Raw genomic sequence first — 25,279 nt, 5'->3', positions numbered from 1 at the left:
GGTCTTATAGGTCTTCATAGAACCGTTCAACTTCAGCTTCTTCAGCGTTACTGGTTGGGGCATAGGCTTGGGTTACCGTGATATTGAATGGTTTGCCTTGGAAATGAACAGAGATCATTCTCTTGTTTTTGAGATTGCATCCAAGTACTGCATTTCAGACTCTTTTGTTGACCATGATGGCTACTCCATTTCTTCTAAGGGATTCCTGCCCACAGTAGTAGATATAATAATGGTCATCTGGGTTAAATTCACCCATTCCAGTCCATTTTAGTTTGCTGATTCCTAGAATGCCAACGTTCACTCTTGCTATCTCCTGTTTGACCACTTCCAATTTGCCTTGTTTCATGGACCTAACATTTCAGGTTCCTATGCAATATTGCTCTTTATAGCATTGGACCTTGCTTCTATCACCAGTCACATCCACAACTGAGTATTGTTTTTGCTTTGGCTCCATCCCTTCATTCTTTCTGGAGTTATTTCTCCACTGATCTCCAGTAGCATATTGGGCACCTACCGACCAGGGGAGTTTCCCTTTCAGTATCCTATCATTTTGCCTTTTCATACTGTTCATGGGGTTCTCAAGGCAAGAATACTGAAGTGGTTTGTCATTCCCTTCTCCAGTGGACCACATTCTGTCAGACCGCTCCACCATGACTCTCCCGTCTTGGGTGGCCCCACACGGCATGGCTTAGTTTCATTGAGTTAGAGAAGGCTATGGTCCATGTGATCAGACTGGCTAGTTTTCTGTGATAATGGTTTCAGTGTGTCTGCCATCTGATGCCCTCTCGCAACACCTACCGTCTTACTTGGGTTTCTGGACTCTTTATCACTACTTAGATCCAAATGGTTTGTTTGTTTTATGGTTGCCCTTTAGCTTTTAGGGAAATCAATGGTATCTTCATGTTTCTTATGTAATTAAACCAGAATTTCATTGGTGTAGAAGGCAGAGAACTGATTCCCATTGCAGGTGGTGAGGTGAAAAGGAAAGGTAAGAGAGTATTATTTACACAAAAATATTTACATTTTGTATTTATTTATCTATTTTGTAAGTTTCTACCATAGTCCTTTGGGGCAGTTATCATTAGCCTCTGTATATAGATAAGGAATCTGAAGAATTAAGTTACTTGCTAGTATGTACCAGGCCTGTGGATTGAAGTAGTGACTTTTCTAGCACTAATGCCATCTTTCCTTGGTTAGGTGCAGAGGCCTGTGACAGAACTCACCCTTGATTGTGACACCCTTGTGAATGAGTTGGAACAAGATTCTGAGAACCGAGGTACTATATACCTGTCTGGAGTGAGTGAAACCTTCAAAGAACACCTGTTGCAACAGTGTAGCCTCTTCCTGGGCCTGGAAGCTATGATCTTGCCTAAAGATCTTGAAAGTGGAAAGCATAAAAGATATTGTTTCTTGAGTAAGTCTATGCCACCAAATATACCCTTGGGGAAGGAGATTAAAGATGGTGATAACATGAGATCAGAGAAAGGAAATGTTCACCAAATAGGCTCTCCTGGGCTGGATCAGGTCAGCATCTCCTGATTTTGTCCTTCTTCGTTGGCTCTGGGTGAGCTCCAACTTGGATGGTGATCAGTTTTGTTTTGGGTTTGTGGTGTTTTTTTTTTTGGTCCTTAATAACAGAACAGAGTATTCTTGTTTTCAGGGTTCAAAACATTTGGCAGTGCCCAGAGGGCCCTCAACATTCTCACGGGCAAGGACTGGAAGCTGAAAGGCAGGCATGCCCTAACACCCAGGCACCTCCATGCCTGGCTCAGGGGCTTACCTCACGAATCAAGGCTACCAGGGGTTCGTGTCATACCTCCCCCTTCGGAGCAGGAGGCCTTGCAGGTGAGTGAGTTAATGAGTGTATCCTGGGGCTTGAGGGGGAAGGTAGCTCAATACTTTAGTTTTCTTGGTCTTGGTGTTGGCCTTCTTATATTTATGGAAATTAGTCATGAGGGTCCTGGCACTAATCTTCACTCTCCCGCTTCTTCCAGCCCTGGACACACCTTTCTTTCTCCAGGATATCTCATACTTTGTCTCCTCCAAACTTGCTAAAATCAAGTTTTCGAGGTGGCTCTCCAAGGGATTTTGAGGGGTTGATACAGGAAGTTGGAGAGCTGGACAAGTCTTAAGTGATCTAAGGTTTCCTGCAGTGTATATATACAGAAGATGATTTTTGGTGGTCATAGGTGGACCTCATTTTTCACTTTTTTTTAGTTATGAACTTTTTTTTCTAACATTTATTTAAGGTAACAACCATGACATTGAACCTATGATTACATGGATAGTATTATTTTAAAAGTGAAAGTGAAGTCCCTCAGTCATGTCCAACTCTTTGCGACCCCATGGAATGTAGCCTGCCAGGCTCCTCCATCCATGGGATTTTCTAGGCAAGAATACTGGAGTGGGTTGCCATTCCTTCTCTAGGGGATCTTCCTGACCCAGGGATTGAACCTGTGTCTCCTGCATTGCAGGCAGACTCCACCATCTGAGCCACCAGGGTTCCCTAGTATTACTTAGATGAAGCTAAGGAAGAAGGTGATTCACTTTAAAGAAAACCATTAGGGAATATCCAGCAGAAGGGTGAAGATAGGAGGTGAGTGGCTTAAGTTTGGGAAACTCTGCCCTAGTCTCATGTCCCACATTTAGCAGATGAGAAATAGAGATGAGAACTAGTGAATGATTTGCCCAGGTCACAAATATGCTTAATAGCAGAGGCCAGACTAGAGCTCTCCTTAGTGTTTTGGTTCCCCTAACTCAGGGCCCTGGAAGATCCATCTGGAGGAATGGACAGCAGCTGTCCTAAACTGACTTGAAAGCCTGGGGAGGCTGGGATGGGCCGGGAACCCTATAGTATAGATTCTGGCTTCACACTGAGGATTTGAACAGAGCCTTTCCTGGGAGCCTGAGGAGGAATGTTGACGTCTGTCCAAAAGTGAGCAGTGGGTACCCTGGCTGAGTGTCTATATTTGGCTTTGATTCTAGATGCTGAAGGTGGACCACCCAAAGATAGCTGCCTGGCACTGGGGCCGGAAGATAGGAACGCTCTACCACAACCTGTGTTCAGGCACCCTCTGCCTGATCTTGCTGCCAGGAACTAAAAGGTAAGGATTGAAGGGTTGTTCCTTCATAATTCTGACCTCTGGACTTAAGCTTTTATTGGAGAAAGGCCTTTGGTTGTTGATATCCAGGCACATAAATGAAGACTGAAATGAATCATCTCTTTAACTCTCACAGTTCTAAGAGATAGGTTATTGTATTCCTATTTTCCATGTATTTGCTCTTCTATAACTACATTTTGTGGTCCCTCAAGGAGATGGCTCATCCCAGTTTAAAAGGCAGAGATCTTAGATCCTACAGCCTCTCTAGAACAAGAAGCATTTGAGTAAAAACTGGTCAAGAAGTTCTAGGCAAGGCACAGGCTCAGATGTGACCAGAGCCTACCTTTCCCACATATAAGGAATGTGTTCCTGTCTTCCCTGCCCTTTCCCCCATTACCAGTTCTGTTAACTTTTAAGAGATAAGGCCTGTTTTGTTGATTCTAAGCCTGAGGAGTAGTGGAGCAGGACTCTGGGTCTAGTGCCAGCTGTATCACTTAACTTTTCTGACAAGTAGTGGCCAAGCCACCTTCCCATTACGGATCTATTTCCCTTTGGTAAGATGAGGGATTTAAAATAAATCAGTAATTTTCAATACTTTAAACTATAAAAATGAAAGTGTTAATAGCTCAGTCATGTCTGACTCTTTGCAACCCCAGACCTGTAGCCCACCAGGCTTCATGTACTTTCCCAGGCAAGAATACGGGAGCAGGTTGCCATTCCCTTCTCAAGGGGATCTTCCCGACCTGGGGAGCGAACCCGAGTCTCCTGCATTCCAAGCAGATTCTTTACCACTGAGCCACCAGAAATCAGTTCTTTAAACTATAAAACCCTTTATTAAAGAGAAAAATTTTGATGTTAAATCTTTACTGAGGCATAAAGATGAACAGTTCTGAAATGGGTGAGTAGGTATAATGAACATGTGTATTGAGGGAGGAGGGAAAGAGGGCAGTGGCTCTTTTGAAATAAGCAGTTTGAAAATCACTAGACTGTATTATTTCTAATAAGTCCCTTAAAATTCTGACATTCTAGGATTATTTCACAGGCCTAGGGTTCCAGGCGGTGAAACATGAATGCCTCAGGCTTTGAATCGTGGATCAGAAGTTAATTTCCTGTCATAAAATTCTTATAATATGTATTAGGGCTACTAGTGAAACAGGCTACCTGCTGGGCAGCTTATGAGAATTACTGTCTCTGAGAAACAGAAATAATTACTAGGTGTTTACAGCAAAAAAACAAAACAAAACAAAAAAAAAAAAACAAAAAAAAATCTTGGACTGATACACTTGAAACAGGCTTACACTTGAAACAGGCTTATAGGTAGACTTAACAGTAAGAGGTTAAAAAAGTGACCCAAAATTGCCAAAGAAAAAAAATGCTTTTTGGTTAACAGTGTGGTCTCTAAAAGGGGCAAACTTGAACTTACCTGGACCTAGTGCTATGGAGGTTGAGGTAAAATAGGCAAGTCTTCATGTACCAAGTAGAATACTTAGCCTGTAAGTATTCTACCCCCATTGTATAGGTAAATTAAGCAAGAGAGGGTCAAAGCTTCCTTCTTCTAGAAGTGGTTGGGATGTTCTCAGGGGATGAAGGCTTAGAGGCGGGAACATTGAGTCAGGGAGCAAAAAAGCTTAAGTTCTGACTGAGGCAAAGGTCCCAAAGGCATGTTTGACAAGTCAGGAGAAAACTGGAAAAAGCAAATCCTGTAGTAACACAACCTGATGTTAGTCCTTTGTTTCAAGTTACACTCTCATTTCTGTAGTCATAATGATCTGTAGCCAGCAGCAGGAGCATTTTATTTCCCCAAGCTATAAGGCTTCTGTGTGACTGACTTCTTTTGGCCTCTTCTGTGCAGTGTCTCCATGATGCCAGCAGATAACATTTGGGAAACAGTAAAAGTGGCTCAGGAAGGAGTAGCAAGGAGAGTAGAAGGTTTTCCCTCATGCTGGGAGCTTGACTCAGCTCTTAATAATTACTGCAATTCATCAAACCCTTAATAAATGTCAAAGTACTGCTAAGTGTTTTACATGCAGTTTTGGTTAAGGTTATTGCATCTCCATTTTAATAAGATGAGGAAAAGGCTCAGGTTAAGCAACTTGCCTAAGGTCATACAGCTAGTAAGTGCACAATTAATACTTGAATTGTGAAGTGTGAACTGTTACTTGTTCAGTCATGTCTCTTTGTGACCCCATGAACTAGAGACCACCAGGCTTCTCTGTCCATGGGATTCTCCAGGCAAGATTACTGGAGTGCGTTGCCATTCCGTTCTCCCAACCCAGCGATCGAACGCTGGTCTCCTGCATTGCAGGCAGATTCTTTACTGTATTTGAATTATGATTGTCTCTAATTCCAGAGCCACTCTCCAGCACTCAGAACTCCAGTTCTCCATACCCAAAAGGCCTGTGGCTTGTTAGCTTAGTTCAGACATTAGGTGGAGACAGATTCTGTGTTTGTCTTTGCTGATTTCTGCCTCCTCCGCCTTGGAGAGCACCTCAGCCCTCTCACCCAATTCCATGAGTATTCACTATGATGTCGTAGGAAACTAAAATATATCAGGTGGCTCCTAAATTCTACGCAATGTGCTAGGTGTTTCACAACATAATTAAAAGTTAACATAAAGTTTTTAAACAGTGCCTGGCATGTGTTAGGTGCTACAGAAGTAGTTTTAGCAAAACAGCATTCTAACAGCAGTTTTAAAAGGATTCTGATGACAGACTGTTGTTACCTACAGCAGTACCTACTCAAGGTACATAAGCTGTTTGGGAGGAGTAAACGAGGACACATCTACAGTTCTTACTGCTTGACTTGCAGTAAGTGCTCCATCGACATTAATATTAGCTGTTACAGTCTACAGTCCTTCCCAAAGCCTCGTGAGATAGTAATTTAAATATTTATCACTGAAGAAACTGAGTTTGAGATCATTCACCCTTAGTTGAGATGTGCCTCACATCTGTTAAGTGGCAGAGCAGTGATTTGATTCTGGGCATCTGGGACTAGTCAGTATTCTTTCCACTGAACTATTTTCAGCAGGCACCTTTCCATAGGCTGTCTACCTACCTGACCCTCACCCCCATGGCACACACACATACAAAAAAACCGTTTCTCCTTTACCTTACTTTTTGTCAACAGGGTTGAATGAATGGTTAACTGTCTACTCCTCCTCCATTACAGCACTCATGGATCACTCTCTGGCCTAGGACTGATGGGAATAAAAGATGAAGAGGAAAGCACCACTCCAAATATGTGTGTGTGAGTCTGCCCACCACTTCCAGGTGTCATTTCTTAATCCCTTGTGGGCAACGGCAGAAAATGTGGTCAGGCTGCAGGCACTCCACAGGCTGCCAGACCTCTCTATATAGCAGATAGTCCATTTATATGGCATGTACAAATTTTCAATAAATACCTAAAATTCAAACCTCATCTTAAGAGTGAGGGGAGGCTACCGGTTTGTACTTTCTTTGGTGTCAGTGGGTTTATATACAAGTATTCTAGCAGGTGCTTATTTCATGTAGCACTCCTATTAAATGGTATACTGTACATAAGTAAGGAAACCAGGAAGAGAAAACCCAGACAGTATGTGGTTTGTTAAAGTTGTAACATCTGTGGAGCAAATTTCTGTAAGGCAAACTACTTTCTATTGAATGACTGTTATAAAATTGAAAGAAAAAGGCTGACTGAAAATCTGGCAGGTCCACAGAGGAAAATAGAAGGCTCTTAGCTTTTAACCAACCCAGGAAACCCTCTTTCAGTTCAGTTTTTAGGAATGCTTCCTTCCAGAGTGACTGCAGTGTTACCCTTTACCAGTAGGTGCCTCCAACACCAGCAGTCCTAACTTAGAAGCTTCAATTTCAGTTAAAAAAAACCTTTGCTTTTTAAAAAATTAACTTTCAAATTATCAACATTCTGTGTTGGAAAGGACATGGGCACAGGCACACACAGTTCCAAAACTGATAGCTGATACTAGCTGCCCTTCTGGAAAGATGAACTAATCTGTCAAGCAGTATGTATCATTCCAAAAAGCTCTAAGTTGCTCCCTACCCTGGGACCCAGCAGTTCTACTCCTAGAGTATTATCCTACAGTAACAAGATAGTTTCTCAAAAACATGTATGGAGGATATGCTAAAGGGTTATTTGGTGGAATTCTATTCTTTAAAAATTATGTGTGTGTGTAAATAAAATTTAGTGAAAGATCTACAAGCAGCAGCAGCAGACCTCTGGATCCAGACTTCTGACTGTGAATTCCAGCTTTCCTACTTTTAGTTGTGTGAACCTGAATAAATTATTTAACACCTCTGTGCTTGGTGTTAAAGATGATGGTATACATCTTACAGGATTGTTGTGAAGATGAGATTATGCATTCATAGTATATCATAGATTGTATAATGCATGGAGAGTTACAGAATACTCTGTATAGTTGAGTAGAAAGATATGCATAGGCTTGGAAGAAAACCTGGAAGGCTATATGGCAAAATATGAACAGTTTTTATCTCTGGCTGGTGGGACTGGCAGATTCAGTTTTACCAAATGCTTTTCTGAAAGTAGGCTGGTTTGTTTTTTAAAATCAGCACATATTTGTTTTATAATCAGAAAAAAATAATTTACTTAAAATTAACTCTTAAGGTTGGGCATTTGAGTCCGTGTTTAATCCTTTAAATGCAACTTCCACAAGATTTGAAAGTTGGGAACCAGAAGCTAGAACTGAAGAGCTTGATTTTGGATTGAGATACTACCATTTGAAGTTCCCTTGTAAATTCCCTAGGTGGACTGTTGGCCTCAGCTGCAAGGCCTTGAGAACATCTTGAAACAGTGTTGCTGGATTCTTTCCTCCTGCAGAACTCCAAAGCTGTGGGAGTTTAGCTGCTGTTTACCTCTTGAGACTCCAGTCCTGAGACACAAAATAAATGTCCGCATGAAGGTTGGCACTTCAGCTCTGCTGCTGGGCCAGTCACTTAACCTTGTTTGAGCCCATTCCTACAGCTCTGTAAAATGAGGATGTATCTACTTTTAAGGATATGAATATTCAAAGATTCAGTTTGTGAAAAATGACTTAGTGGAATGTGTTATGAGTTATTTTCCCTTTCTGAGCCTGTTTCCTCATTTAAAACTTTTTTTCATTTTGGCCACGGCACACACCTTGACAGTTCCCCAAACAGGGCTGACCAGGGATTGAACCCAGGCTACAGCAGTGAAAGTGCAAAATATTAACCACTAGACCACCAGGGAACGCTGTTTCCTCATTTTAAAGATGGCAACATAATTACCTACCTAATAAGGTGGTTATGAGAATTAAATTAGGGAAACCCTACATTTTATTGAGGATCATCTTTGAACTGCAGACTCACAGAACAGATCAAGGCTCCCTGTGCCAAGAGCACTCCCTTTGCTCCTAGGGGCAGCCAAGGCTTTTCTTTTTCTTGATGGGTGGGGTGAAGTTTCCCCATGGGCCCCCAACTCTAGAACTCTGCAGAGATGGGCCCAGACCATAAAGTCTCTTGAGGCTCCAGTCTGCACACATTGTTCTTTCTGATGCTCCCACCTTTTGGAAGCCAAAGCTGCCAACTTGGCCTCTTGCAAAACACATTCCATTCATAAGTGCGTTTGTGCATTTTTCCTCCCACACCCTTCTAGGCAGCCACTGCTGAGCTGCCAAGGCAGCTGCTAGAGAAGCAACTTCTCATTTGGGGGAAAAAAGCAACTTGAAGGATTTTCACAGAATACTTGGTTTATGCTTTGAACATACTACTCCCAAACTTTCTAGCCTCCTCACCCATATGGGGTTGTTTAGTAAAACACTCAGCCATGTTATTTTCATTTCCTTCTGTCCCCCATTTTGTAAATTCTCATCTCTTGTTATGAAGGAAACCCATTAATGGAAACTTGAAAAATCCAGAAGTTAAAATCATACCTAATCCCACCAGACCACTATTTTACAATCTTCTATCATACACTTTCCACTATTCAAAAGCAGTTTTTAATAGCTGCATAATAATCCAACATTCTGATGTGTGCCATAATTTCTAAACCAGTCCCAAGTTATCCCCAAATGATGCTGCCAATCATATCCTTGCACATCTTTGGCAGATAATTATTTCTTGAGGAAAAATTCCTAGAAGTGAATTTAATTGGGCTGAAGAGTATGAACTACTGAAGGTTTTTTTAATTCCAGAAAAGTTTTTACCTTGCTAGCATTTTTTCAAATCTCTGTCAATTTGATAGATTTAAGTTTTTCATTTTAGGTTTAATTTAGGACTTAAAATCTATTTATTCAAATACCCTTTAGATTGTCACCTACTATTTTTTCCAGAAGCTTTTGGCCAATTGTTTTTCTTTAGAGTTGTCCATATCCTTTGCCCATGTTTCTGTTGTCTTTTCCATAATGAATTTTCCATTCTGAATTTTTAAGTTCTCTTTACAAATGTAGTGTTCATTTGTCAATTATTGCAAAAATGTTTCTAGTTTTTTAAGAGTTTTAGAAGTCTGTTCTTGTCTACAATGATATTGTTCTATTTGCTTTTATGCGTAAAAAGTCTTGACTGATCCAGAGATAATTTAATATCCACTGATTATATTACATACATTTTTTAAATGATTTTTTACACATATACCTTTATTCCTCCTAGAACTTACTTTGGCATAACTTTTCACCAAATATTTAGATTTTATCCAATTACTCATCTTTACTTACACAGTAAAGGAGGCTTTATTGTAGTCTGTGTATTCCAGAGCCTTATGTCTGTGTCTTTTGTCCTGTCTCACACTAGGACCGTATTATTTTGTAGCTCTGTATTGTAATACACTCACATTCTCAGCAGCAACACCCCAGATAAACATGGGCCCAGAGTCCTCATCAGCACGGATTACAAAACATTAGCGTTAGAGGCTCTGCTGCTGACTGCATTGCTGCCATATTTCACTAACTTTCCCAGCATCCCACAAGCTACGAAGAGAATCAAGGAATATTACATAGGAAGAATGTAATAGAAGAGCCTTATAGCTTTCATAAGAGAGGGCATCCTTGGAAGTAATAGCAAAGGAGGTGGGAGAGGTTAGGCTGGCTCCCTTGCCTTAACTTCCCAGGCAGAGTAACCCTTTAGGGTCTAGGTCAAGATCCAGAGTTAGAGAATGACTTCCAAAGCTAACCTAGCCATGTACTTTGAGGGGAAGGAAGAGGCCAGTGCTGAGTTGACTACAGTACTCTGAACCCTCAGAACTACTTTCAGTATACCATTCCACATACTTATCTGGTAATAGTATTAGTTGCTTATCCCTTATCTAGTCAAAAATTGGTTTTTAGCCATATAGCACCATGACAACACTTTGAATAAATGGTCCTGTATTCTATACAAGCACCCAAATCAGTAATCTTCACTTTATTATTTCCCATACCTCTTATTTGTAAGGCCCTGGTTGGGCTCATTAACTCAAGAAGCCAAAGAAGACACAAGCTCAAGAGCCAACTGGGAAAATAAGTCCATTTTTTAAGTGAGGAAAAAGTCATCCCCTAGATTTCCTGATGGCTCAATGGTCCAGAATCCACCCATCAATGCAGGAGATGCAGTTTCAATCCCTAGGTTGGGAATATCTACTGGAGAAGAAAATGGCAACCCACTCCAGTATTCTTGCCTGGGAAATCCCATGGACAGAGGAGCCTGGCAGGCTACAGTCCATGGGGTGGCAAAAGTCAGACATGACTTAGTGACTGAACAACAAGGCCTACCACAGTTAAGACTTCTAGAGTGTAAGAGCCAGAGGGAGCCATTAGGGACCATGTTATTCTAAGCCCACCATCCTCCCAATTTGGCATAGGGAAGTTGAGTCCCCAAGAAAGGCAGTGACTTTTGAAAGGTCATGTGACCATTCCAATCCTCCTAATATCTGGATTCCCTGCATTACCTAACAGCCTTTGGAAACCTTAAACTTTTGTGTCTTAGGTGCTTTATAAATCATGGATGTTCTTTTAAATCCTAACATTGATAGAAATAACCGTCTCTCTTGATTTTATAGATGACTAAAAGGAAACTCAGAATTTCACTAACTTGCCAAAGATCACAGAACAGTAGCACCTAACAGTTTTCAGCTTGCCTCCTTTGCTTTAATCACTGCCAACCTAGTAGATATAGGAGCCAACTATTAAGAGTTCTAATTCACTTTTTATTCTTCATGGGAATCCACATCAGTTGGTAAGACAGTTTAGGTAGTGGCCCTGTGAGGACGCATTTGCTTCTTGCCTGTAAGTACTGGGACTTGAAACGCCATTAAACTTGGTGAGTGGGAGATCAACATCCATATTTGTAGCTGGGGATCCTGTATGATCTGGACGGTTTTCCAAAGCACAGGATTTGCCATCCATTATGTTGGAAGAGGCTCCTGGTGGGTAAAGCTCACCCCAGAATGAAGTCACAGATATTTTTTTGTTTGGGGGGTGGTTTTTTGTTTCTTGCAGAACTGTCATTAGTCAAGTAAACAAATTTATTAAGTCCAACAGCAGATTACCTTCCAAATAAAAAAGTAGACAATAATGTGTGTAACAAGTTAATAAAAATATTCAAGGAGCCATTTGGAGAGTGCAACAGTGCAGAGAATACAAATCAAAGTATTGACTTTTGTCAACAAGTTTGTACAACTTCAAGAAACAGACACGCTGGTCACAAACCAAGAGGAATCCACAAAGGTGGAGGGTCACATGAGCAGTGGACTCATCACCTCAGCGGGATAAGGCAGGGTATCTTATTTGTAGGACCAGTTTATCCAAGCCCCATTTGCCTATTGCTTCAAATCCCTCCTTTGAAACCTAGAATCATATCCATTAGTGCAACAGGTAAGAGCAATTAATAACAGACTCAAGGGGCTAGGACCAGGGTCAGAAGGAAGACACTTCTCGCAGAATAAATGTGTTGGGGGAAAAAACCACAGCAGCTGCTGAATGGCTTCCTTTGGCAATATGCAAGATTTATGTTGAAAGTTGTAGGGAAGGTGGGTGGTAGAAGAGCAGGCTCAGTTTTCAAAGAGAGGAATAGGGAGAAGGATGTGATAACTCCAGCACCTGAATCAGAAACAGAATCTGATGGTTACTCAATTTTGTTTTTCAGTGAGGAAAAACACCTGCAGATCCTCAGTGTAAGGCAGTGCTAGTCAAGGTTAACCTGGATAAATGCTAATGATTACAACTTAACAAAGGTGTAAACTCTGAATGGGGAGTGGGCGGGAAACCCCTCTATATGATTCAGAAAACTGTGGAGTAAGAGGAGGATCAATGTTACATGTTCTCAAATGAGTCCCAATTAACACTTTAATAACTTAATAGTCCTTTTAGTCCATCTTGTTTAAACAAGGGCTTCCCAGGTAGTGCTAGTGGTATAGAATCCACCTGCCAATGCAGGAGACATAAGAGACGCCAGTTCAATCCCTGGTTTGGGAAGATCTCCTGGATGAGGGCATGGCAACTCACTCCAGTATTCTTGCCTGGAGAATCCCATGGACAGAGGAGCCTCGCTGGCTACAGTCCACAGGGCCACACAGAGTCAGATATGACTGAAGTGAATTAGCACACACACACACATTTAAACAAGATACTCTGAGTCCCCCAGGGAAGACCTTTGTCAGTTAGGCAGTTACCAAGATGTTCAGGTCATCACTAACCAAACAGACACACAAGAAGAGTGGCAAAGTGGGCTACTACAGCAAAACAAACCTAGCAGCAGCTTTCTTCCAGCCTTTATACCTTTGGGGCTCACTGCACTGAAGACTTTACTTTAAATGCAAACCAAACATGGCCCAAAATACAGATGTTTTGGTTTTTAAACTTTTATACCAGATCCTTCTCTAAGTAATTTCCCGTCACTATTTAATAGTTTGGTGTAGTATACTATATGCGGCCATCACATGAACTGTGGAGTCCCACACCCGGCAGGCTCCAGCACTGAGAACTGAATTTCCATACTGTTTTAAGACCCACTAATAAATGTGTGGCTTAATCCTTTCTTCCTCTCCAAGAAGGCTAGTTTGTGCCTTCCTTAGGAAAGTTTAATATTGAAAACACTGCCTTGTACATTTTCTGTTGGATTTCCTTGAACCTGAGGGCTTGGCTGAAATTTGGATCTCTACCTAGCTCTACATTTTTCTTACCAGAAGGGTAGAAATGGAATCTTGAACCAAACTCACACATGTGAGCACATCTGGCAGGGAGAACTGCTGAGGCTAAGTACAGCAAAGTTTCATTACAGGAGGCAGGGTTAAGAATGATACATTCACATTTGGCAGGTATAGGGGAAGAGCAATGCAGTGAAGCACACTTCATCTCATATTGCTTTCTAATCAATTGCTAAAGAAATACCGTAGAAGCTCACACACAAAACTACTGCCAAAAAACAACTTCCCAACACACTCCGTTTGTTGTAGTCGCTCTGGTATTTGCCTGTTTTCTAAATAGCATCCACATCCTGCCCCTGACCAACCACCACCACATCACTCTGGTGTCCTATTGTTTAAAGTGAAGTGTGCACTGGCTTACCTGAGGGGCATGCATTGACCTCTTCAACACAATTACTGCTCACTCATTAAGCAGCAAACCTATCTGTAGGTGAAGAACAGGAACCTCTCATTTCCCGGAAGTGTAACTGCAAACCCTACACAGACACTCCATCTTGGATTCCTCTGCAGAAAACTGCTTTTCCTATAGCCACGAGAAAGTCAAGCATTGGTCCACGTGACTGCATAAGTTTGAATTCTTTGCATCAAAGACTCAGACTTGGAAGGAAGCTAAGTCCCTCCCTAACCATTCCCTTTTCAGGTTTCTAATTTGCATTTGTTAACAAACAGACCATTAAATATATAACCAAAAATATTTAAATGGCTCTTTGTTGATGAGGAAGCTGAGTGTTTTTTTTTTTTAAATCCATCATAGCACACCTAATGCATGGAATGCTTTCTTGTAGGCTGGGGAAGGAATCCAGTTCCTCCAGAGTCCTTAGGATACTCAGCATTTTGTGTCCTCTCCATACACCCTTCTGATCTGAGACAGAAAAAGCTTTACCTGGCTAGAAGCAGCTTGCTAACCTTAACCTCTGCCCAATCCAGAACTGAGGAAAAATGGGGTTGTAAATTGACTGGATGAGATGGCAGTCTCAATACCTCAGCCTAGGTACCTTGACTTCAACTGAGCCCACAGAACCTGCTAAGACCCTTAGAAACTGTCTACAAGGATCTGTGTCTTAGGCTAGAACAAAGCCAGATATCTGGACTGGGACCTTTCCAGCAGTATTGCGAACTACTGTGGCTGACTTTAGTTTCCCATCCACTCCTGTAAATGGGGCAACTCTCAGGGTTCGGATTAAAAAATATATATATGTTCCCTATGACAATACCAATCTTACAAAAGCATTGACTGCAGAAGCTCCTTAAATCATCTTTGTAAAGACGGGAGCCCAGAGCCATAGGTTAGTAATAAAAGAACTCAAAATAAGCAATTCCTGCCCAGGCTAAGAAACATATACCTGGGAGGGAGATGGGGGGTAAGTTGAGGGAGGAAACTCCAAATATTTAATAGACAAACTCTCACTGCCTCAAGAGTATAAATATTTTTATAAATTTTTATTTAAAAATTCCCTTTTCAATCTGTTCCAAAGTATTGGAAGCTGAACGGTACAAGTTCCTGCCATCCATCCTTCCAGTACAGTTTTATGAAGACCTTTTTTTTTTAATGGAAAAATAAGAGGACCCTCTACTAAAACTAGGTAGGACCAGTCAGCTCCTGTGTGACAGTTTAGCCTAAGCTGGCCTTACAGAGCAAGCACGTGGAGGTGTCTAGGGAACTGGGACTCCCTCTTGTGAGGAAAGGACTGAGAAAATTCATCTTTAATGAAAATGATCTAAATTCAGATTCAAAAGCCTTCACTATGATTCTCCCTGACACTCTTATACTTTGTATATTGAAGGCAGCTCCCTTTTATAGCTAGTTTTAGCAGGCAAAGAAATAAAGGAATATAGATACATATATGTGTATATATATATATATTATATAGGTAAAATATATACATATATATGTATATATACATATTTGGGGGTAGGATAAGGTGAGAAGGGTCATGTAAACCTAAATAGTCATCACATTACCCCAAATAAGCCTGACATTAACAAAGAAGAAAATAAATAACTTCTGGGGGTTAAGTGATAACACAGGTGCAGCAAGAAGGGAAAGGGCACACGTTTAACTATTAAATACACTTATGTATTTGTTTGGCAGAGTTCAGGCCAACCACAGGCTCCTGCACTTGCCAGACAAGTAAGCTGATGATACTAAAGGAAAAAAAAAACAACAACAAAATTCAAGCAGAGCTCCATACCACAGTTTTCCTTCAAGTCAGTTGGCCGGCAGGCACAGTTTTCCGACCACCAGGAACAGAAACTTTGGCTCCAAAGCAAATGAAAAAAAAAAACAAAAAAAAAAACGTATTTCCACTTACAACATGAAAATACAGAAAATTCATCAAAGAAAGAAAACTATCAAAGTCTACTTCCAGCAAAACTGAGGTAGCACTGCTTTCTCTGCATTCAATGCTTAAGTGGTTCTCAGTACAATGTGTTCTAACAAAACTGCTCACTTGACTGACAGGTGTAGCATGTTGATGGATAAACTCAACATGAAATGCAATAGGTCAAAGAAGGAATGAGCAAGAAGTGAGAAAAATAAAGAGTTTCAGATAAATTAGCTTAAAAGGGGGTCGTCACCAGACTACAAACGCTCTTGGCCGGCCTTGGCTCTCCAAGAACTTTAAATCGCCTGGGAATTAATGCAATGTGGTTAACAGTTAACACTGCTAATTCAAAATTCAACTCTGTGTAAATCTTTAAAAGTAATTATTACAACCTAAATTCAACCATGTAAACAGCACTACACACAGTACAGACCTGCCCTGAAAAACAAGAATATGCAAAACTGAGATCTGGCACTATCATTTTATAATGATAATTCAACCTAACTGTCCCATTCCCTACTACCTGCTCTACACCCTCCCCCACCAAAAAAAAAAAAGTCTAACTTGTGCAAGAAGTGGCAGGCTTATTCTATCTGAAGGCTTCAAAAAAAAAAAATATACAACATGTAGCCAGGTTCAAATATTTTGGGGGACCCCTCCCCAAAAAAGGGAAATAACCAAAAGTGAAGAAAGTGCCTAAAACAGGATACAGCATTTTAGAGCCCTTTCAGATACAAGGCAGAGAAAGGTGTGAAGTAGAAAATATCCGGATCTTCAGTAATTTCCAGAAAGGTCCAATTCCTTGGTTGACTGCAGGGCAGCAGGCAGATCCTTGCTGCTGCTCCTGAGACAGAGCCACTAAGTCTGCTCCTCGGGACACAAGCCCTCGGGCCCTGAGCTGAGTGTACCTCTCCCTTCCCCTTCTCTTTTCCTTCGCTCCATTTCCCACTCCACAAAGGTATCGAAGAGACTTGGCCAGGCCTCATCTTCGCTGTAGTTGCTGAGGTCAGGGCCAATCACCTGAGTGAAGTTAAGGAACATATTCCAAGTGTCCCTGGAGATGCCCTTGATCCCCGAGGGGTTCTCTGTTAGGAAGTTTAGCCACTGGTCCAATACCGGAGGATTGTTCTGGGTAAAGACGAGTTTCCACAGGGCAATGGCTATTTCTCGATGCAGTGACCGCTGCCCTTCTTCAGAGTCCAGGCCAAACTGAAATGTAAACCGGTAGAGATCCTTGAATTTATCCTCTTGTTTGGCTTCTGTTAAGAGGCTAGGGAACCGTGCACAGATCCCATCAATGCTGTCTGCACTTATTGCTTTGCAGCCATCAAAAAATTCCTTCCTGCAACAGGAAGGAGGGGCACAATTAATAATTGCAAATGATATCATTTACTGAGAGGCGATACAGTATCATAATTAAGAGCATAACTATGAGGCTGTCCGGATTTGAACTCCAACTCCTCTACTAATTGCGATCCTATTTCATCTGCCAAATGGTGAGAATACTACCTTACTTCATAGGGTTTAACTAAACAAGTTATTATATCAACTTCTAATAGTGCCAGGCAGCTGATAATAGTTCATTCATTCATATATTCATCTTTCTAAAGCTTAACTCAAAGTCTCCTGCTCTGTGCCGTTTTTCATTCTACAATAGTGATTAAGCTGTAGACTTTCCCTGGAGATGGGGAGGGAGTCTTCCTGTTTTCCTTTTGATTCTAGAGGGGTTGTTTGTTTTGGGAATATTTTTGGTTACTGCCAAGGAAAATTTTTGGAGTCCAAAGATTCTGGATGAACCTGGGGAAACTGCCACCAGAGATCAAAGTTCTGTTACTAAAAAGCAAAAGTTGTATGCATATTTTTTAACATCTCTATCTAACACTTCTGGCTTACAACATGGTCTCACACTGATCATGTTCTTCGAGATTCTGTATGTTCTGAAGATAGAACATCTGAGATCTGCTGAGTAACCTACCCAGGGACTAAACGTTTTATCGAGGGGTTCTCAAAGTCAATTCTTCTTACTTACAATCCAGTGCTCTGCAAACCACACTTTGCAGTGACCCTGCCATGTTGTCTCCCACAAATAATCTCTATCAGGATGCATGATCATAACAATGGACATAACTACAGGTTGACAGGACTTCCCAGGTGGCTCAACGGTAAAGAATCAGCCTGCCAACGCAGGAGATATGGGTTCGATCCCTGGGTTGGGAAGATTCCCTAGAGGAGGAAATGGCAACACAGTCCAGTATTCTTATCCAGAAAATACCACAGACAGAAGAGCCTGGCAGGCTATGGTCCACAGGGTCAGAAAGAGTTGGACATGACTGAGTGACTGTGCACGCACGCAATAGCTGATAACTGGGGCCAGTTGTCCTTACTGGCACATGGGGTGGCTAAGGGTATTGTTCGGAGAGCTAAAAGGGGAAACAAGCTTCATACAGTGACTAAAGCACGTCCCCAGTGGCACTCAATGCCTGACACATGATAGGTGCACAATAAACCCTGAGTAAGGAAGTAAGTGAATTGACAAAAGGAGTGAAAGAAAAGATAAAAGTCTGAAATAGCAGTGGGGTGGGAGAGCAGCTTGGCAACATGGATTTACAACTTCAGGCAAGGATTGCTGGTGCCCACTTCTATCCTAGCTGGGCACCACTGCTCAATGGTGCTCTCTTTCCTCCTCTGTTCACCTGGTGACACCAAGTATTTGTGACTAACCTGGTAAATTTGCACATGGTAGCAGCCTGGAACTTCCAAGCCAAAAGCAGCACTCGAAATTCCGTGGGGTCCACACATAGATCATTGCAAAAGCGCTCCATGCCTTCCTCCAAAATTGCATCCTCCCGTTCATCCTTATAGCGCCTGAACAGTTCTTCCAACCTCTGCAAAGAAGACTCCTCGGCATTTGACTTGGGCTCCCTCCCAGCATCTCCGGAGGATGTTGGCAGCTGGCAGGCCTCAGTAGCAGCCTCTGCCTTCTTGGTCCCATTGACAAGGATATCTCCACCTGGCTTGCCACAGGCTGGCAGCTGTTCCTCACGGTGGCTTGCACTCCGCCTACCATGTGACTTGCTGCTGGGGTCACGGTCTCCATTCTTGCTACCCAGAGTTGATGAGGGATTCTTACACTTGGTGACACACTGGCCCATGATGCTGGTGGCCTGGCCTCTAGAGCGGCCCTCTCTGGATTGGATGCCCCCGTTGCCACTGGCCCATGTGCCTCAACATGCCATCAGCCAGAGGAGCCAGCCAACCTAGAAGAAAATTAAAGAGCAATCACCACTGTACAGGAAGACAGAGTATGCAAGCTCTCCTCCAGAGACTGCACAGTGCAACATCATTCTTGCAATGAGTCAACCATGAACTAGCAGAAATACCCCAAGTTCACCATCACCTTCCTCATAAGCCTACACTTTCACCTTGGAAATGCAATGGCTATAACATAGATCACAAAGAATTCATGTGCAGAATGCATCAGGAAGACTATGGGTTTGCCAGAAATATTCCAAAGAAAATTGTCTTGCCAATTTGCCATCACATAAGAAAGTTATTTGAACCTGTCTTAACACCAAAGGTACAAATTAAAGGTTCATTTCTAGGCTCTAATGTCAAAATTCCCAGATTTTCTTTATAAGTAGGATGAACAAGGAGAAAGAGTGGTCACATCCAAAATAACTATATATAGTTTCATAATGCCCTAAAGATGAGGTAAAGAATTTGCAAGCCCTTTCTCCACCATCCTGACTCTATCCACCTATGGGAGCCATCCACCAGGACTGTATTCCATGCCAAGGGTCCCAGCCGCTGAGCTGCTTCTCTAAATACCCCTCTCACAAAGGTAGTATGTAGAAGGAAAGTCAAGTTCACACTAAATGTGAATGCCCTACAGGGCCTGCAGGCTTAGTCTTCTAAGAAGGTGTCTCCATTTTAAAAGAAGGGCTGATTCACCCAAATACAATCTCTAAATGATAGGATAACACATAGATGAAAAAGAAAAGTCTGCACTAATACATAACATCACAATGATTTACTTATTTTTAACTAAAAAGTGTTTTATAGGAAGATTGCTAGAAATTTCTTGGCTAGGAAGGAGTGATTTCTCTGGAGACACTTTATCTACTTAGACTCATTCTTACCTTCAACTAGGCTACCAGAAGATCCATCTAAAATTTAGTGCTTGTAAAATTTTGCTAACTAAAGAATCTGCCTGCAATGCCGGAGACCCCAGTTCAATTCCTGGCTCAGGAAGATCCCCTTGAGAAGGGACAGGCTACCTGCTCTGGTATTCTTGGGCTTCCCTGGTGGCTCAGACAGTAAAGAATCCATCTACAATGCGGGATACCTGGGTGCAAGTGCTGGGTTGGGAAGATCCCCTGGAGAAGGGCATGGCAACCCAGTATTCTTGCCAGTATTCTTTCCACTATTCTTGCCTGGAGAATCTCCAAGGACAGAGGAGCCTGGCAAGCTACAGTCCATGGGTTTGCAAAGAGTTGGACACGACTGAGTGACTAAGCACAGCACAGCAGAGCATAATAATTGCAGCCTCTGAAATTATGTTAATAGAAACTTGGAAGTATAGCAGGGAAAGTGGACCAAATCAATGTCAGACCCATGTCTTACCAGCTCTAGAGTCATGGACCTTCACAATCCAAATCCAAAGCTCTAATGAGACTGGCAGTAGGGTAAAAGGGTGTTTTAATGGAAAGTTGAAGCTTTAACCTTTACTTCCTCCAAATAATACTTGCATAAATTCAGAGTTATTTTCAAAAGGGATTCTAAGGGTATGTTCTGAGTGTACAAGTTTAAAATGAAGACCATAATCATTCCTGTGTTAACTGGAATCATATAGTATCAGGGTGTGTCCCATTCTCTACCTTCAAAAAGAATAAATGACAGACATGACTATACATGCCCTTTTTGGATTTGCAGTTTCACTTAGGTTTCAAAAACACACTGAAGCCCCTTCAGAAGAGTTTTAGTGTGGAAAATGACAGACCCAAGTAAGTTTTTTGAAGCCTTTTTATGCTTTTAGAGTACAGCCAGTAAGTCATAGCACAGCTTATTAATAATTTTTAAAGGCAAGGGGGTTAATTCTTAGAAGACCAGAATACATGAGAAGCAACCTGTTCAAGCCAAATTATCCGAAACAAACAGCACCATACCACATGGATTGTCTGGTTTCCAGATCTGTGGTTCTAAGACTGAAATGCTGAAAGAAACAAAAGGCCCAAACTTACACAAATCCCACATGCTCACAGACTGGCAACTCTAATTCCCAGACACGCTGACTCACCAGATTTTGCTGCTCAGTTCTTGCTGCTGAGGAAAGCCCAGGTATCTGGCACGATAAGAGGATTTCCTGGTTTCTGACTGACTCACCTACCCTAGGCCACTCACCTCTGCTCCCATTGGACAGATGCTATATTATACCAGCTTCCTCCAAATCCTGGTGCCAAGGCCTTCAAGTAGGGACAGAACAGATGGACCTACCAAAGAGGTTCTAATCCATTTACCCATTTACAAGCCCTCCACATGAGAGCATCTTTGATGACCTGACATAGCAGAACCAGCTGAAACCTGAAGATATTTTACATATCCAAAGGATAAAAAGAAAAAAAGGAGTAGGAAATCAATTTAGACAGATGATTAGTCAGAAAGTGCCAGAAGGCTGGATCCCCTCCTTCCATTCCAGTCCTTTCCTTTGAAGCAAGTGATGGTTTCAGCCAGTTACAGATCTGATGGTGAGTGTGGTCCCCTGATTACCTAATGGGCTCCCTTCTTTACTGTCTACCTTTTCTTTGGGAAAACAGTTCTGCACCAAGAGATTTCTCAGGTTCAATCAGGGGCTCAGCCCTGTGTCACAGGATGGCCACACTTCAAGTGTTTTAAAGTTGCAAGCTTCCCTGAACACACTAGCTGTTGGCTAATTCCCAATAAGAGTAATTATCAATTACTGAGCACTGGATATCACAGCATGCATTATACTCATATATGCTTACCACAACTCCATTCAAAGACAGAAAAGTTGGGGTACAAAGAAGATTACCCAGGATCACAAGAAGAACCTGATATGTCTGACTTGAAAAACCCCTGATAGCTCAGTTGGTAAAGAATCTGCCAGCAATGCAGGAGACCCCAGTTCGATTCCTGGGTGGGGAAGATCCACTGGAGAAGGGATAGCCTACCCACTCCAGTACTCTTGGGCTTTCCTTGTGGCTCAGCTGGTCAAGAATTCAAGCATAATGCAGGAGACCTGGGTTCGCCTGGGTTGGGAAGATCCCCTGCAGAAGGGAAAGGCTACCCACTACAGTATTCTGGCCTGGAGAATTCCATGGACTTCTACTGTATAGTCCATGGGGTTGCAAACAGACGTGACTGAGCTGACTTTCACTTTCAATTTAACCACCAAGCTAGACTGCTTAACACCCATATCAGAAGCCCCTTCATAGATCACAGCATGGTCTTGGTGAAGGGGCTTTGTTATGCAATGAAGCTATAAGCCATGCTGTGCAGGGCCACCCAAGATGGCCGGGTCATAGTGAAGTGTACTGACAAAATGTGGTCCACTGGAGGAGGGAATGGCAAAACACACCAGTATGCATGCCATGAAAACCCCATGAGCAGTATGAAAAAGCAAAACACGTAACACCAGAAGATGAGCACCCCAGGTTGGAAGGTGTCCAATATGCTATGGGGGAAGAGCAGAGGGCAATTATTAATACCTCCAGAAAGAATGAACTGGCTGAGCCAAACCAGAAACGACACTCAACTGTGGATGTGTTTGGTGGTATTGCATAGAAACCTGGAATGTTTGGTCCATGAATCAAGGAAATTGGATGTGATCAAGCAGGAGATGGCAAGAGTGAATATCATTTTAGGAATCAGTGAACTAAAGTGGACAGGAATGGGTGAATTTAATTCAGGTAACCATTATATCCACTACTGTGGGCAAGAATCCCTTAGAAGAAATGGAGTAGCCCTCACAGTCAACAAAACAGTGACCTCGGTTCCTTTCCAAGGCAAACCATTCAACATCACTTTGCCTCAACCACTGATGCTGAGGAAGCTAAAGTTGACTATGAAGATCTACAAGACCTTGTAGAACTAACAGCAAAAATGATGTCCTTTTCATCATGGGAATTGGAATGGAAAGCTGGAAGTCGAGAGAAACCTGCAGTAGCAAGCAAGTTTGGCCTTGAAGTACAAAATGAAGCAGGGCAAAGGCTAACAGAGTTTTGCCAAGAGAACACACTGGTCACAGCAAACTCTCTCTTCCAACAACACAAGAGATGACTCTACACATGGACGTCACCAAATGATTACTACTGAAATCAGATTGATTATATTCTCTGCAGCTGAAGATGGAGAAGCTCTATACAGTCAGCAAAAACAAGACTGGCAGCTGACCGTGGCTCAGATCATGACCTCCTTATCGCAAAATTTAGTCTTAAATTGAAGAAAGTAGGGAAAACTACTAGACCACTCAGGTATGACCTAAATCAAATTCCTTATGATTATATGGTGGAGGTGATGAATAGGTTCAAGGGATTAGATCTGGCAGAGTGCATAAAGAACTATATATGGAGGTTTATAATATTGTGCAAGAGGCAGTGACCAAAACCACCACAAGGAAAAAGAAATGCAAGAAGGCAAAGTGGTTGTCTGAGGAGGCTTTACAAATAGCTTTACAGGGAAAAATATACCCAACTGAATGCAGAGTTCCAGAGAAAACCAAGGAGAGATAAGAAGGCCTTCTGAAATGAAGTGTAAAGAAATAGAGGAAAACAACAAGATGGGAAAAGATTCTCTAAGAAAGAGAATTTCTCTTCAAAAAAAATTAGAGATAGTAGGGGAAACATTTCATCCAAGAATGGGAATGAGTAAGGACGTAACAAGATATTAAGAGGTGGAAAGAATACACAGAAGAACTATACAAGAAAGGTCTTAATGACACAGATAACCACAACGATAGGAGTGTAGTCACTCACCTAGAGCCAGACATCCTGGAATGTGAAGTCAAGTGGACCTTAGGAAGCATTACTAAGAACAAAGCTAATGGTGCTGCTGTTACGTCACTTCAGTCGTGTCCGACTCTGTGTGACCCCACAGATGGCAGCCCATGAGGCTCCCCCGTCCCTGGGATTCTCCAGGCAGTAACACTGGAGTGGGTTGCCATTTCCTTTTCTAATGCATGAAAGTGAAAAGGGAAAGTAAAGTCACTCAGTCGTGTCCGACTCTTCGCAACCCCATGCACTGCAGCCTACCAGGCTCCTCCATCCATGGGATTTTCCAGGCAAGAGTACTGGAGTAGGTTGCCATTGCCTTCTCCACAAAGCTTATGGAGGTGATGAAATTCCAGCAGACCTATGTAAAATCCTAAAAGTGTTGAAGTGCTACAGTCAATATGTCAGCAAATTTTGGAAAACTCAGCAGTGGTCAAAGGACTGGGAAAGGTCAGTTTGCATTCCAATCCCAAAGAAGAGCAATGCCAAAAAAAATTCAAACTATGGCACAATTGCATTCATTTCACATACTAGCAAGATAAGGCTCAAAATTCTCCAAGCTAGGCTTCAGCAGTATGTGAACCAAGAAATTGCAGATGTACAAGCTGGCTTTAGAAAAGGCAGAGGACCCAGAGATCAAATTGCCAACATCTACTGGATCACAGGAAAAGCAAGGGAATTCCAAAAAAACATTTACTTCATTGACTATGCTAAAGCCATTGACTGTGTGGATCACAACAAACTGGACAATTCTTAAATAAATGGGAGTACCAGACCATCTTATCTGTCTCCTAAGAAACAAGTGCAAGTCGAGAAGCAACAGCTAGAACATGGACAATAAACTGGTTCCATATAGGGAAAGAAGTATGTCAAGGCTGTATACTGTCACACTGCTTATTTAACTTACATGCAGAGTACATCATGCAAAATGGCAAAGTGAATGAATCACAAGCTGGAAAAAAGATTTCTGGGAGAAATACCAACAACCTCAGATATGCAAATGATACCACCCTAATGGCAGTAAGTGAAAAGAAACTAAAGAGCTTCTTTATGAGGGTGAAAAAGAGTGAAAAGGTTGGCTTAAAACTCAACATTCAAAAAACTAAGATCATGGCATCTAGTCACACCATTGCATGGCAAATAGATGGGGAAAAAATGGAAACAGTGACAGATTTTATTTTAGTGGGCTCCAAAATCACTGTGGACAGTGACTGCAGCCATGAATTAAAAGACACTTGCTTCTTGGATGGAAAGCTATGACAAACCTAGACAACATATTAAAAAGCAGAAACATCATTCTGCTGACAAAGATCCGTAGAGTCAAAGTTATGGTTTTCCAGTAGTCATGTACAGATATGAGAACTGGACCATAAAGAAGGCTGAGTGCCAAAGAATTGATGCTTTTGAATTGTGCTGAAGAAGACTCTTGAGAATCCCCTGGACTGCGAGGAGGTCAAACTAGTCAATCCTAAAGGAAACCAACCCTGAATATTCATTGGATGGACTGAGGCTTAAGCTCCAATACATTGGCCACCTGATACAAAAGAGCCAAGTCACTGGAAAAGACCCTGCTGCTGGGATAGATTGAGAGCAGGAGGAAAAAGGGGCAGCAGAGGATGAGATGGTTAGACAGCATCACTGACTCAGTGCACATAGATTTGAGCAAACTGTGGGAGACAGTGAAGGACAGAGGAGCCTGGCC

The 25,279-nt window shown here is 42.0% G+C and overlaps 2 protein-coding genes across 7 annotated transcripts in view; one reads left to right on the top strand and one right to left on the bottom strand.

The window, feature by feature from the left end:
- REXO5 (RNA exonuclease 5) overlaps positions 1-6,439 on the top strand; it is a 66,425-nt gene extending 59,986 nt beyond the window's left edge. Inside the window, exons 16-19 of the mRNA XM_052635535.1 lie at positions 1,198-1,414; positions 1,661-1,845; positions 2,986-3,104; positions 6,270-6,439. Of these exons, the coding sequence (XP_052491495.1) occupies positions 1,198-1,414; positions 1,661-1,845; positions 2,986-3,104; positions 6,270-6,351 (603 nt within the window). The 3' untranslated portion in view covers positions 6,352-6,439. The remainder of the gene's footprint in view (positions 1-1,197; positions 1,415-1,660; positions 1,846-2,985; positions 3,105-6,269) is intronic.
- A 4,916-nt stretch (positions 6,440-11,355) lies between these two features.
- The window catches only part of DCUN1D3 (defective in cullin neddylation 1 domain containing 3), a 52,101-nt gene continuing 38,177 nt past the window's right edge, over positions 11,356-25,279 (bottom strand). For 3 of the 6 annotated variants that reach the window (XR_008201509.1, XR_008201511.1, XR_008201510.1), the window contains exons 2-4: positions 18,293-18,828; positions 15,377-16,913; positions 14,984-15,016 (exon numbers count right to left, since the gene is read on the bottom strand). Coding sequence is in view for 1 of the 6 variants with exons in the window: in XM_052661999.1 (XP_052517959.1) it covers positions 16,430-16,913; positions 18,293-18,723 (915 nt within the window). In the remaining 5 variants the exon portion in view is untranslated. Of the gene's footprint in view, positions 12,142-14,983; positions 15,017-15,236; positions 16,914-18,292; positions 18,829-20,867; positions 20,950-25,279 lie in introns of those variants that run through there. The other 3 variants (XR_008201512.1, XR_008201514.1, XM_052661999.1) reach the window with 3 other exon arrangements.

The sequence above is a fragment of the Budorcas taxicolor genome, chromosome 2, assembly GCF_023091745.1.
Source record: "Budorcas taxicolor isolate Tak-1 chromosome 2, Takin1.1, whole genome shotgun sequence".
NCBI lineage: Eukaryota > Metazoa > Chordata > Mammalia > Artiodactyla > Bovidae > Budorcas > Budorcas taxicolor.
This window is presented reverse-complemented; position numbering and strand designations above follow the sequence as displayed.